Below are 14,050 nucleotides of genomic sequence, written 5' to 3' on the forward strand. Positions count from 1 at the left end.
ATGTACAACAAAGCTTTAAAGGTATGTATGTATATATGTACACTCCCAGAAACTGAAAAAAGAATGCCTTGGTGCAAGTGAATAAGGCCGGCCATACTTGCACAGGACACTACGAGAGGGCAGTGCATGCAATGATCAAACGCACAGCGCTGCGGATCCACCAGGACTGCATTATCAGCCGTGGAATGTTGCAAGCTGCACAACCGTTTGGTCACCACTAGAGCCAGTGGCAGCCAGGTTGCTGTGGCATACAAAGCTCGATCTGTGCCTGCAACATTGTTAGGATGCCGCGATAGCGTGTATGTGAACTGTTTGTGCAATTGACGGAGTGTGATCGAGGGCATGTAGTGGGCCTGCGGGAGGCCAGGTGGTCGTACCGCTGAATTGTGCAACACGTGGGGCGAAAGAGGTCTCCACAGTGCATCGATGTTGTCGCCAGAGGTCAGCAGAATGTTCACATGCTTGTTGGCCTGGGCCTGGAAAGCGGCAATGCACAGATGCACGCCAAGACCATCACATCTTACGATGTGCCGTATTGGGCCGCACTGCGACTTCATAACAAATTGGGGACACTCTTGCTTCAAGGGTATCGGTGACGACCATTCGCAACCGCGTCTGTGAAGCAGGGCTACAATCCTGTGTGCTGTTAGGGTGTCTTCCGGTTACGCCCCAACATCGTGCAGCCTGCCTCCAGCAGTGTCGCGATAGGCGATTATGGAAGGACGAATGAAGATTTGTCTGTTTTCCTCTGGTGATTGTCGAGGGAGCATCGAACAGTGCACAGTACATCCAAACCATCATTCAACCCATTGTGCTACCATTCATGCACCAACAAGGCAATGTGCTTTTCCAACACGACAATGCACGTCCACATGTATTTCGTGCCACCCAACGTGCTTTCCAGGGTGTACGTCAACTACCCTGGCCAGCACGATCCCCAGATCCGTCTCCCATTGAACATGTTTGGGACTTAATGAAACTTCATCTTGCGCAGTCTGCACGACTGGCAGGAAATCTGGCCCATTTGAGGCACCAGGTGGAAATTGCATGGCAGGCCATTCCGCAAGACTACATTTGTCACCTCTACGATCGTCTCAATGGGAGAATTGCAGCCTGCATTGCTGCAAAAAATAGGGTATACACGGTACTAGTCCTGACATTGCACACACCCTGTCGACTGTACTCGGATGCTTATGGCTCTGTTGGTGTGATCATGTGTTGTATACGTCCTCAAGAGTGTGTCAATGAAATTGTCTCTCTGCTGGGTTGACGAATTTATGGTGTTCTTTTTTCATTTTCCCAGAGTGTGTATACAACATAGACAGTAGAAGTCGGGAATAGTAGGGAATATGAGCGGTAGAGAAACACCCACGGTATTCCCTGCCTGTTGTAAGAGGCGTCTAAGAGGGGCCCCAGAGGTTCTGAACTTAGGAGTGTGTGTTGGTGACGACAGAGCCTTTAGCCGAGTCCTGGCATTGCTTCCACTTATGCCAGGTTTCTCACTTTCATCCATCATATCCGTCTTCCCTTGGTCAGCTCTTGTTCTTTTCCAACCCCACCGGTATTAAGGGCCCCATACACGCGCAGACTTAGTCGGAGGTAAGTCTGCACAAACCAGTCTCTTCAGACATGTCTCTGTGTGTATGGCCGATAAGTCTGCCGACAAAAAGTCTGCAGGCAAGTCTCTGACATTCTAGCGCTGCTTGAATTCAGCCGGAGACTTTGCGACGAAAGCGCCATCTCAGAGTTGCGGCAGAAAATGTAAATGTGGTAACGTACAAATATGAAAACTGAAATTTATTTTTGCGCGTCTTTTTCGTGCAGAGCGCTAAATTGTGTCCAGATAACAACTCATCTTCTATACCGACTACCGGTATCTAATTAATTTCGATCCGCATACATTTTTCAACCATCCGAAGCCCATAATCTTAAACAGAAAACAGCTGAGCGTGACGTACCGTATTCAACTTCCTCGGTAAATAGTCATTTAGTCTGAGCGTGTGTGGGCAACTGCATATTTCCGACTTACCTCCCGGAGGCAAGTCCGTGCAGGTAAGTATTCCAGAAGTCTGCGCGTGTATGGGGCCCTTTAGAGTAGGCTTATTCGAGGCCTAAGGAGTCTTTTGTTTTCATGCCGTTCATGGCTCTTGCCTTTCTTTGGCTGATACCTTAACTTTTCAAAGTGTCAACCTCCTTCCAATTTTTCGCTCCGATTAGTATTAATAGAGGAAGGTTACTCGGTTGGACTTCCTCTTAAACAATAATCTCCACCTCAACCTGCAGTGCTAGGGTGTGCTGTGGCAGCATACATATGGCATGGAAGGCGATGCTCTGTTGTTGCTAGGGCTTTACTTGGTTGTTTACAAAATTCTACCAACTTTTTCTGAAGCACTATTTGCTTATCGGACTGAGCACGTCCTGGCTAGAAACAGAATTCATTAATCCAACATATCAGGCGTGCAAAACAGAGCCTCTCAAAGAGAGTGTGCCCCTGTGGAGGTTTTGTATCAGACAAGTGGCATAACACCCAAGACATTGTTTAGAAGTTTTTATTGTTTTGTAGTTTGTAATGGCATCTACCTTTGTTGAATTCTGGGAGTGTTGCCATATTTAATAAATTTCAGCCAATGGTATTGGTTATTAATGTCGGATGATGCTTTGTTTCTGATGTTTTTCTATAAAGTAAATATATTTCTAGGGGTGGGTTGGTGGGACTACATTGGAATTTAATACCGGTATATTAAATCCCATAACAGGTCGCCTGCAAGTGGAATATAATATATTAAATGGTCAGTGATCCAGTGTCACCTGCGAACATAGTAATAAAAAAACTCAACGGATAGCAGTAAACAACACTTATAGGTCTTGCTGGAAAGAGACTCCTTGAATAGAGTTGTGTTATCTCCCTCATAGCTTTTTACAGGCTGTGAGAGGCTATCGTATTCAGTCAGGTGTGCGTCGCGAGTTTTGAGACCGGCTTTTTGTGATTAGCTATTTTGCTATATGGTTAGTAAGAAGAGAGTCAGTGAGCAACAGATTGCTTCAGTTTCAGACTCTATGGATATAGATGATGATTTCTTATTTGAAGAGTCTGAAGACAGAAATTCAAGTAGTGAATCTTCTCTGTGCAAGAGCGTCTCAAGTACCCCAGAGAACCAAACAGCTGACAAAAGGATTGACGTGAGTAACTTGGACCCAGGACCTTCAAGTACCATTCTGATATATAATATTAATCAAGGATCAATTTTACATTCATATTTTGACATGGTGACAGAGCCTACAGAGTACTTTTCACTTTCTTTTTCATGCCAAAATTTTGACTAATTCACCGGGAAACAGTAATTTAGGGAAACAAATGGAAAGAGGTAACACCTTCTAGAACATGTAGAATCAAAGGCTGGTCATCTTCAAAACTATCTCATATAAGGGCTTTGATTGGCATAATAACTTCTGTGTGGAAAGACTCTTATGCCATTTTTGCACTAACATGCTGCCACAAAAAAATTCGATAATATCCTACGGACCTCTGTGTTGGAGTACATCCAGTATTCTAGGTAATTAATATTATGTACATAATGCATGTTTATAGCTAGTGTTCGATAATTCTGGATGATTTTTAATTTGTTATATTTTCGGTCCACGTACAGACATGGCAGTTTATGGCATCTTACCTTCTTCCACCATCCGACCACCATTATTCCTCCTTAACTGTATTCCAATCTAGGTTTCTTTGAATTATTCTATTCTTGATCATTTTCAATGCCTTAGACTGGGTCTCCTCCTTGCCCTCTCTCCTTCTATCTGAGTCTTCGTCATCTGCTTCAGCATCCTTCCCTCTTCCATCCTCTTGACATGCCTATACCATCTACCGTATTTTCTTGCATAATTAACACACTTTTTTGACGAAAAATACAGGTAAAAACTTCGGATGCGTAGATTATTCAAGGAATTCAGATATTAAAAAAAATTACAATTCATTTACATTTTAAAGATACACCAAATATAATATACACACAATTGGTTCAACTCGTCTTTGGTTATCGTCATTTGGCGTAAAATTCCGACGTGACTTTCTTTTTTTTGGAAAAGTCAGGTAGGGTAGGGTACATCAGGTAAGTAGGACACATGGGTTTGAAGCATCGACACTGGAAAATATTCTTCCCATTACGAACTGGCAATACGACCTCAAGTGAAATAAACATGAACTCATAAAAGTACAATTCATGTAAGTGCATAATCATGACATACCGGCAAAAAAAGAAAACTGTCCAACACAAGAAGGGCCGGGCATCGAAGGAGGGACCCTGCTATATTTCCCCAAACTCCTTGTATCCAATCTTGTACGAGTGACGTGTCCGTCCATCCTTTTTCTTGGGTACGAACGTGGATCCCTCGCGCAAATTTTACTTCAGGCATTGATTTCTATTTTAGAACAACGTAAGGTGCAAGCTTTCTGCCATCACCTGTTACAGCAAACATTGCAGCACATTGTTTTCGCTTCCGGTAGTGCGTACAGTAACACTTGATGTCCCCTTATCGATTGTTTGACTTTGTGGCATATGGAAACTGAATGGCGTCTGACCTTCAGTTCCTATTTAGGAGAGCAAATATTCCTTCACTTTACGCTTCTCAATGACAATCATAAGTTATGAATTTCATTATGGTCCATATTGATAGTTGGTAGTAGTCTCAATGACAAAGCGATGAAAATCAATTTCTTTTTGGTTGAAATCATTTGGGATTTTTTTGGCATAATGTTGTTCTTTGTCTTCCTTTCTCTTCATAAAAGTAATTGTACCACTTCGGCTAACCTTCAAATCCGAGATACTGATTCTATGTGCAGCAGCTATTTCTCGTTCTTTAAAATACAGCATTTCGTGAGAAACGGCATATCCAACATTGCATAACAAAATCATATATTTAAGCAACTCCTTCTCTACTTTCGGAAACTTTCCGTCTTTTGGCTCGTGAAATACTTTGCAAGACTTGTTAGTCGCTAGAAGTGCACTTCTCTGTTACCGCGTTAGCGCATGTTGCATTCAGACACTGCATATTTGCGGCCTGCTGCCCTATACCTGTATGTTTTGGCGTAAACTGATCAATGCGAGTTTATTTGATGCAGTATTATTCAAATTCCCTGCTCACTGTGGACTAACAAACAATTTGGAAATCACAGAAAGAGCGTGTCTCATTCCTGAAATACTCGTAAAATAAGTTTGTACCAGTCTGGAATAGAGCGTCACTAGTCGCTTCTATGCTGATTCACTCACTGAACTAGTGCAGTGGTATTTCCTACCGGCTGATAACCGTATATTGCCAAGTATTTAGAATGCCCAGTTTTGCAGTAGGAAGGCTGATACCTGAGTAGTTGAGACTTTTATTTAAAAACTCGTGTGGAGCTGCGTGATGGATGTTCGAAGAAGTGGATGTCATATACGTCAACATTTATTTTTCTCCACTTTGGACCCAAAAATATTGGGATGCATAAATTATGCAAGGGCATTAATTATGTGAGAAAATATGGTAAGTTTATCCCTCTGTGTTCTGTTGTAAGGCTTTTCCACTCTGATTTCCTTCTTGATGTCCTCATTTCTTACTTTGTCCTTTCGTGTATTTCCTATCATACTACTTAAAAATTTCATTTCACTGGCCTGGATTTTATTCTGTCTTTTTTCCAGTGTCCAAGTCTCTGCTGCATGTCAGCATTGGGCAGTAGCAAGTTGTATACAGCACTCTTTACACTTCATTGATACTTCTTTCCTCCACACCAGGTTTCTCATTTTCTGGTAAAATGCATTTCCCTGGTGAACTGGTGAATCCTTTTACTGATCTTCATGTCGAGCCCTGTATATTGCATCAATTTGCTTCCCAAGTACTTGAAGCTTTCCACAATTTCAAGTTTTTTTTTTTGTCATTCCTTTCCCTTACCTGTCTCCTCTAGTCAACACCACTGTCTTACTCTTTTCCATCCTGATTTTAATTCCATAATTGTCAGTAATCTCACTCAACCATTGCACTTCCTCTCTGTTTGCTCCCTACACTACAATATCATCTGCAAACAGCATTACCTTCAGCTCCCTGCCCCCATATTCTACCTTTGTCTCCTTCACAATTTCATCCATAACCATTGTGAATAATAGTGATGACAGCATACTTCCTTATTGTAGTCCAATTTGACTCCAAAACTACTCTGTTCTTTCCATGTGTCCCAACACTGTTGCAAAAATTTTTATACATCGCTTGCACACATTCCATCATTTGTTTTCCAAATCTTTTATGTTCCATTACTTTCCATACCTTTGCTCTGGACACACTGCTGTACAGCTCTTTAAAATCTCTTCTGTATTCCCAATGTTTCTTTCCATGCTGAAGATTGGGTCTAGTGTTGATTTTTCCATTTCAAAAGCCATATTGCTCTTGTAATTGTCCTTCCAACTTTCTTCACATTATTATTTCTAGTACCCTTTCAAATATATTCTTTACTGGAGATATGAGTGTGATTCCTCAATTATCACATATCTTCTTTTCGCCATATAGGTATTATTACTCCTTTACTCCAGTCATTTGGTACCGACTTTCTTGTTTCCAAATGCATCTAAATAGCGTACACATTGTCTGTATTTTTCAGGCTTGTAGGCCGTGGTCCAGGAGCACGACATTTCACTGAAAAGCCTGGTTTATACAGACATTTGTTATAACGCCGGTTGTGAAGGCCTCAACAGCCTATATGGCCATTGTAGACCGATGGGTCCTGCTGCTTATATCATTTTCGTACCCAGTTCATCCAGACCTGCTGCTTTTCCCACTTTCATTTTTTGACAGTAGTTTCCACTTCTTCCATTGTGATTTTACTCTTGGATGTTTTGCCTCCTCACACTTTATCGTCTCATCAACACCCGTTGTCACATTGAGGAGTTCATCGAAGAAATCCTGCCATCTTTTTCTTATTTCTTTTGGTTGTAAGCTCACTGGACAAAGAATTAGTCACCCTATGGCACGCATGCACAGATGGACTGTTAAACCTGTATAGATGGCGCAGGGAATGAGCCCCATGCTCAATCGCATGTGCGCTGCCTCTACATGACCATAAGACAGTAGCGATCAATGAGATATTGATGTTTCAAGCGGACAGTGTACGTCAACATGGGTGGATGTAAGGATGTGACAGAGCGTTAAAAACGGGCAATCGTATTTGGCCGTGATCATGGCCGTGTGGTGCGTGAAGTTGTTGGATTTGTTGGTGTTTCACAGTTTCTACAAGCAGTGAATTGCCACACGTGGCAACGAAACAAGTCAGATTCTGTTTCCATTTTTCCCTTTAACCTGTTTTGTGTAGTCTCCTTCTTTTCTCTTCTTACAAGTTCAAATACTGTATAATCCATATCCTTTTCTGAGTTGCAGCATGTCATTAGAATACTATCAAGGTAAGTGAATTGGTCTACCTGTTCAAGAGGTTTTCCTACTATAGTGACATTTAGTTCAGGTTAAGCCACTCGCTGAGGAATTAATCCCACAATTCTACCAAATTACAGGGATGCTGATGTCTGCGTTTTACCCGCTTTTCCAACATGTCCCACAGATTTTCAATGGGGTTCAAATGAGGTGATTCTGCAGGCCAATCGAGATGTAATAGGGTGGGAGAGTGTTCATAAAACCACCTGGTGCCGGCTGTGCAAATACTTTAGTCTTATTGTTGGTCAGTCCAAATCGTTCATAAGCTTAATTAAAACGGTTGATGGATGTTTGAAGCTCCTCAGGTGTATAGACAGGTGTTGCATTGTCATCAGTATATTGAAGCTCCATTATGCAAGTATTATGAGTCAATCTCTGCCTATTGTTTTATTGAAATATGTTTGTGCCTTATAATATTTAAGGGTGCAGTTATTATACGGTACCAGATTTGAAGTCAGTGAAATAAGGAAATGACAGTATATTATAACAATTAATATTAAAAAGTCAGTTCTTCTTTTTCAGTTCCGTACAAATTGTTGCACAGTCTGGAATTGCTTCACCACAGATGAAGATATATTTTAAATAATCAATGAAATTAATTTGTATGATTGATCCACTTCATTTTCTTTTTTTCATCTTCAATTATGTTAAGTTTGTGACATATTTACATGACTGAAATTCATAATTTTTTACATGGATTGTTGCAGATTGACCGTCAGTCATTTGAGTACACAGTTAATCAACTGAATGCCATATATGCAGAGGCAGAGAAGGCTGGCTGTTCAACGTATTGCAAAGGATGTTTGGCGTGTCTAACTGCTTACCTTGTATATATCTGTACTGAAACACACTATGAGAAGGTGAGATATAAGAATTTGATCTATGTAATTGTGTTCCAGGTTTTCATTTTTGTTATCAGTCTTGGAAGCATATTTTTAATTACTTCTACAAGCATTTCCACTTTTCAGCACTTGGTTGTTCTCAGATGCCACATAATCTTATCCTGCCAGTCTTCTTCAGATAGACTTCTCTTTCTATGTTTTTAATTGTTGTTCCCACCCACTTTGCCCTGGATCTTCTTCGACATCTCCCTGGAGGAGATCCGTTGTGCAAACACTGTGGCCATCGCTTTTCCTCCATCATCAAACATGTCCATACCATCTCAGCACTCGAGCATCCATCCGACCTATAATAATTTTTTCTGCATCCATTGCTATTCTTACCTATGCATTCCTTAGCCAATCCAAGCGGGTAGCTGTCGTGCTCTGTTGTAGCACGCCCATTTCCACTGCCTCAGTCTTACCCCTTTGTCTGTTGTTCATTGTCCAACCCTCTGAGCCATACATCAGAATGCTTTCAAGCACAACAGGCTGCACCACTTTCTTTGTTAGTGTGGATATATGCCAATTCCAAAAGACTCAATTTAAAGAACTAATAGCTACCCTTGCTTGACTTTTTATTATTAACAAATATATGGCAATTGGGAAATATCCTGGTGGCAATGATCACTTACAGTAGTGTGATAATAAAATAAAGTTAAAACATAACAAGAAGAATACAACAAGCAATTCCATGGAAAGAAAATATTACAAGAAATACTACTAGTTTAACATTCTAAATCTAGCATCATCATGTACAAATTCACACACAACTTAAGTATTTCCAGTGCTTAACACTATGGCTTACAATACTATAGGTTGAGTTATCCTGTGGAATATGCCATATAATCCCGAATACCACCTGCACTTTTTTCCCCGAAGTATTGGTTCTAAATCTTGGGTTTTATTCAAGCCGTTCATTCTCATAAATATTTACTACGTTTACATGGAGTATTAAAATAGATTTGAATACGGTTACCATACTCACTATACCACATGTAAACAGACATTCAGGTCTTATTTTGTTTTAGTTGCGTTCGGGAAAATAAGATGATATAGATGTTGATTCCCATAGGGAATTTGAAATATTTGTCCCGAATGAGTAAATTTATAATACGAATATACAGTAGAACCTCGATAATTAGAAATCGGTTAATTCAAAATCCCGCCTAATTCAAAGAAGCTCTCGTTCCCAGAAACATGAGATACAGTTTTGCATGTTATTTAAATTGTTTAATTCGAAATGCGGATAATTCGTAATTTGAAGTACAATGTCGGCCCCATTACTGAAATCCAGACTTTTAATTCGAAACTGCCTTTACATTTTAAAACAATAGTATGTCATAGAGTAATTTCAACTTGAAATTCATCCGCGTCATAATAGAACGCGTATTCCGGAACGTGGAGGGGTAGCTTTCCGCACTTACACTCACTTCGGTGGGTCTACAGCGCTCTTCATGGTTGCTAAGTTAAATGAAATCGGAATTCTTTTGTATTCAACCTTTTAAGGAACGCCGAAATATCACGCAACAGCCAGTGTGCGGAAAAACAGAACACTGGCGATGCCGACAGTTGACAATAAAACGTGACTCATATAATAAAATTCGTAGGCACCGAACAATATTGTCATTGCCGATGAAACTGCATTGCTTTATTTTAATTGCGAGCCCAAACGGTCTTATGGTTTTAAAGGAGAAAGTGCCAGCCGAAGAATCATACAAGGGTGGGGGATGGGGGTCATTGTAGGGCGTTGCAATGCACATGGAAGCAAGAAACTTTATCCCCTCGTCATAGTAAAGTTCGATAAGCCACAATGTTTTGAGGGCGTTGGGCACTTTCCATGGCAGTACAAAGCATCTACAAATGCATAAAGTACAGAAATCCAAAAAATAATGCATTTGCACAGGGGAACCAGCATAATTTATCCTCGTCTTTGATTTTTTTCCTTTCGTTGCGTGAGGTTATGTTTGTCAGTGATTTATCCAAGTGCATTATTTGAACATTGTAAATGCACCTCGTTTCATACATTTCAGAAATAGATTTTTTCCATGGCACTTGAAAGGTTTAAACTGTGAATCGAGGTGATTGCATGTATTAATGGGTCTTAGGATACTTTGTGACGCGGCAGGTGTTCACATTTCTCAAGTACGAGAGGATTGCCATGGCGGGAAATCGTACAAGGATAGAGATAGGAAAGTTCGATTTTAAGGGCATCGGGTACTTTCTGTGTAAATACAAGGCATCTAAAATGCATACAGTATAGTAATCCAATGAATAAAGCACTTTCACATGGGAGCCAGCATAGATTTCTCATCGTCTTTGAATCATGCTTTCTTTCTTTCTTTCTTCCTTTCTTTCTTTCTTTCTTTCTTTCGCTGCGTGAGGTTATGTTTGCTCGTGAGATACCCAAGTGCATTATTTGAATACTGTAAATGCACCTTATTGGATACATTTTGGAAATAGTTCTTTTTTCATGGCATTTGAAAGGTATAAACTGTGAATCAAGGTTAACTGCATTCAGTAACGGGCCTTAGAATATTCTGTAACGCGGCAAGTGTTGGTACTTCTGAATTGCGAATTAGCGGTTAATTCAAAATCACGTAATTCGAAGTCTGATTTTTGAGTCCCGACGACTTTGAATTAACAAGGTTTTACTGTAAATGGTCCGTTATTGGACAGTATAAATTTTCCAGCTAACTATTTCCTGGTTGCCAGCATTTTGCCCTCGTGTGCTAGGTTGGGCTCATCAGTTGGTACCTGATATCTGCATACCGGTATGCACTAGCCAGCGTCTTGGTAGGCGTGCTAGGTACCAACTGATGAGCCCAACCTAGCACACGAGGGCAAAACGCTGGCAACCAGGAATGAGTTAGCTGGAAAATTTATAATGTCCAATAACGGACCATTTATATTGGTACTAGAAAACAAGATCGATTTTTTTTCTCAGTACGGTTACAGTGGCATGTAAAACCGAAATGTAAGGTAATGAAATACGGTAAATCAAAGAATATGAGTAAATATGCGGTAAATATCAAAGCCGCTGCTGCGGATGCTTGACCGTCATTTGTTTCACAAGTGTTGCTGGCATGCTGGGTGCGCGAATATGTGATCTCGCGGGATATCACTTTGCGAGAGTCGAGACTGTTGGTTACGGAATTCTACCTCGCTCACATTCAAGTTCCGTATCTGTCCCATGGAAATACTGTCTCGATAGTAAGCCATGGATTCAAAACGGCGTCTGCGGTCATTTACTTTGCTTGAGAAACTTAAAGTTGTAAGTGAAAATGAAATATACAGAAATCGTGCCGTTGGCAGAAAGTACGCTATTGATGAATTGTGTATTCGTGATTGGCTTAAGAAGGAAAAACTTCTAAAAAGTGACTGCGATCGCAGAGCGTTCTGCAGGCGGAGTGCAGTGTTTTTGAAAATTGAAGAACGACTCCACATATTTGTGATAGAAAAACGTGAGTTAGGATATGGTGTTTCTAGTGAAATGTGCCAATTGAAAGCACTAGAGATCTCAAAAGAACTCAAAACACAGGGTTTTACTGTAAGCCGCGGATGGATCCGAAACTTTATCGGAGAAAGGGATTGTGCATTCAGAGACGTACGTCTATTTCACGTCTCCCTGGGGTTTATGAAGAATAATTAATGGCCTTTCAGCATGACATTATTCATTTGAGGAAGAAAAATTCTTATTTGTTGCCAATTGGGAATGCTGACCAGACACTACTTAAAAATGCCATTGGAAAATACAGTGGATACAAAGTGTTCTGAAAGTGTAACCATCAGAATAGGTGGTAACGAAATGCAGCGATGCACGGTAATGTTGTGCGTATTAGCGGATGGAACCAAACTCCCTCCATATGTGGTTCTGAAAAGGAAAACACATCCAAAAGGAAACTTGCCGTCCGGTGTTATTGTTAGAACACATGAGTCCGGCTGGATGGACGGTGCGTTAGTTGAGGACTTGGTGAAGTGCGTTTGGCAATGTCGCCCGGGAGCTGTTACAAAAATGAAACATGCTTGTGTACCGAGGACATGCAACTGACGCCGTTAAAGATATGAGGAAAGGAAAAACCGATCTTGCGATAATTTCCGGACTACTCACATCTATTCTACAGCCGTTGGATATATGCGTGAACCGGCCTTTCAAAACTGCAATGCAACAGTTGTACACCAAATGGATATCTGATGGTGATCACGCGTTGACACCAACCGGACGAGTGAAGAGGCCTGAAGTGGGACTAATATGCAGCTGGATCAAGACCGCATGGGCGCCCATTCCCAATGATCTAGTGTGCAAAAGCTTTAAGAAATGTGGAATTTCAAATTCAGTGGACGGTAGTAAGGACGACTATTTGTGGAAAGATGCCAGCGACGAAAGTTCCTATGGTGAAACTTCAGGTGATGGTGAATTGTGAAAGATCTGAGTATTGGGCCTATTTTATTTACGATTTTTGTGATGATTTTATTAATTGTAAGCTGTTTGAATTTATATTTGTGGTATATTTGAAGAAAATTGAATTTAAAATATTTTTTTCTTTCCATATTTTGCAGTCTCAAATTTAGGGTGCGGGTCTTATTCGGTGGCGGGTGGTATTCAGGATTGTACGGTATGCACATCACATTGGCCAGTCTTATCCATTAGTGAATCCAAGTACTTGAATACATCCACATTTCTCGTCTGGCCGAACTCAAAATTCAAAATCTCACCCTGCTCAATTTCAACAGCTAAACATTCTGTTCTATCCCTATTGACTGTTAATCTGCAGTGTCTGTATGTATCCACTAACTTTCTTATTTGAAACAAGGCATCATCCTTATGCAGAGCCAGAAGTACTTGATCGAATGTAAGTGTTGAAGCTGTACTGGCACACCCAAACTTTAATTCTATTATATGCAGTTCTTTAAAAGAATCGGCAATTTGATGTACTCTGTGTCGTGGACTGAGGTGTTGAGTATTACACTCTTTGTCATGGACTGAGGTGTTGAGTATTACTAATCAGCGTTCTGATCCTCAAAACTGATTTGGTGACCATTCTGAATAGTTTTCTCCCACGAGTGTTTTCCTCATTCACACTTAACAGATTCCCGTATTGTGCCCTGTGGAATATTCCTCGACATTAGAATTCAAATTGACATTCTCAGGCATATGTACACACAGTCTTTCCTGTAATAGTAACCTTCATCAAAGCAAGATAGGTGCTATTCAAATCCTGCAAGCGGTATGTCCCATGATTATGTTTTAAGATTAGATTGATTAGCCTATCAACACTCCAAGCGCAGTTGTCACTCTTACCCCATTACCCACATCTTTCTGTCTCTCTGCAGCACGAGCTGTTGGTTGCACCTCAAGACATACTTCATATCGGAAGCCACATAATCATTATGCTCTTCTCCTTGTGATTGCATTTAGCTAACCAAGCAACCTTCATTAGCATCCTCAAGCAACAGAAGTTGTAAGGTGAAGATATTTGGACAAAGTTAATGTTGTATGTGCGACAGTCACCTAAAAATGATACCTTAAGTCAAAAAAAAAAAATATTTTTTTGGTTATTTTGTTGACAGTACATAATATAGTGATAATTTTCTTGAAACCAGAAGTCTCTAGCTTGAAACTTAAGCATTTGCTGCAAGTTTACTGACAATGTTTTGCTGTCCGTTCAAAATTCCTGTATTAAACTGTGTATTATCCTTTGGTTACAGCGAGGGCCCTA

The 14,050-nt window shown here is 40.5% G+C and overlaps 1 protein-coding gene across 3 annotated transcripts in view; it reads left to right on the plus strand.

Annotated features, from left to right (window-relative positions):
* The window catches only part of LOC136877141 (golgin subfamily A member 7), a 64,916-nt gene that overhangs the window by 2,024 nt on the left and 48,842 nt on the right, over positions 1–14,050 (plus strand). For all 3 annotated transcript variants that reach the window (XM_067150952.2, XM_067150953.2, XM_067150954.2), the window contains exon 3: positions 8,160–8,312. In XM_067150952.2, coding sequence (XP_067007053.1) covers positions 8,160–8,312 — 153 coding nt within the window. The remainder of the gene's footprint in view (positions 1–8,159; positions 8,313–14,050) is intronic.

This window comes from Anabrus simplex, chromosome 7 (genome assembly GCF_040414725.1).
Source record: "Anabrus simplex isolate iqAnaSimp1 chromosome 7, ASM4041472v1, whole genome shotgun sequence".
Taxonomy (NCBI): Eukaryota; Metazoa; Arthropoda; class Insecta; order Orthoptera; family Tettigoniidae; genus Anabrus; species Anabrus simplex.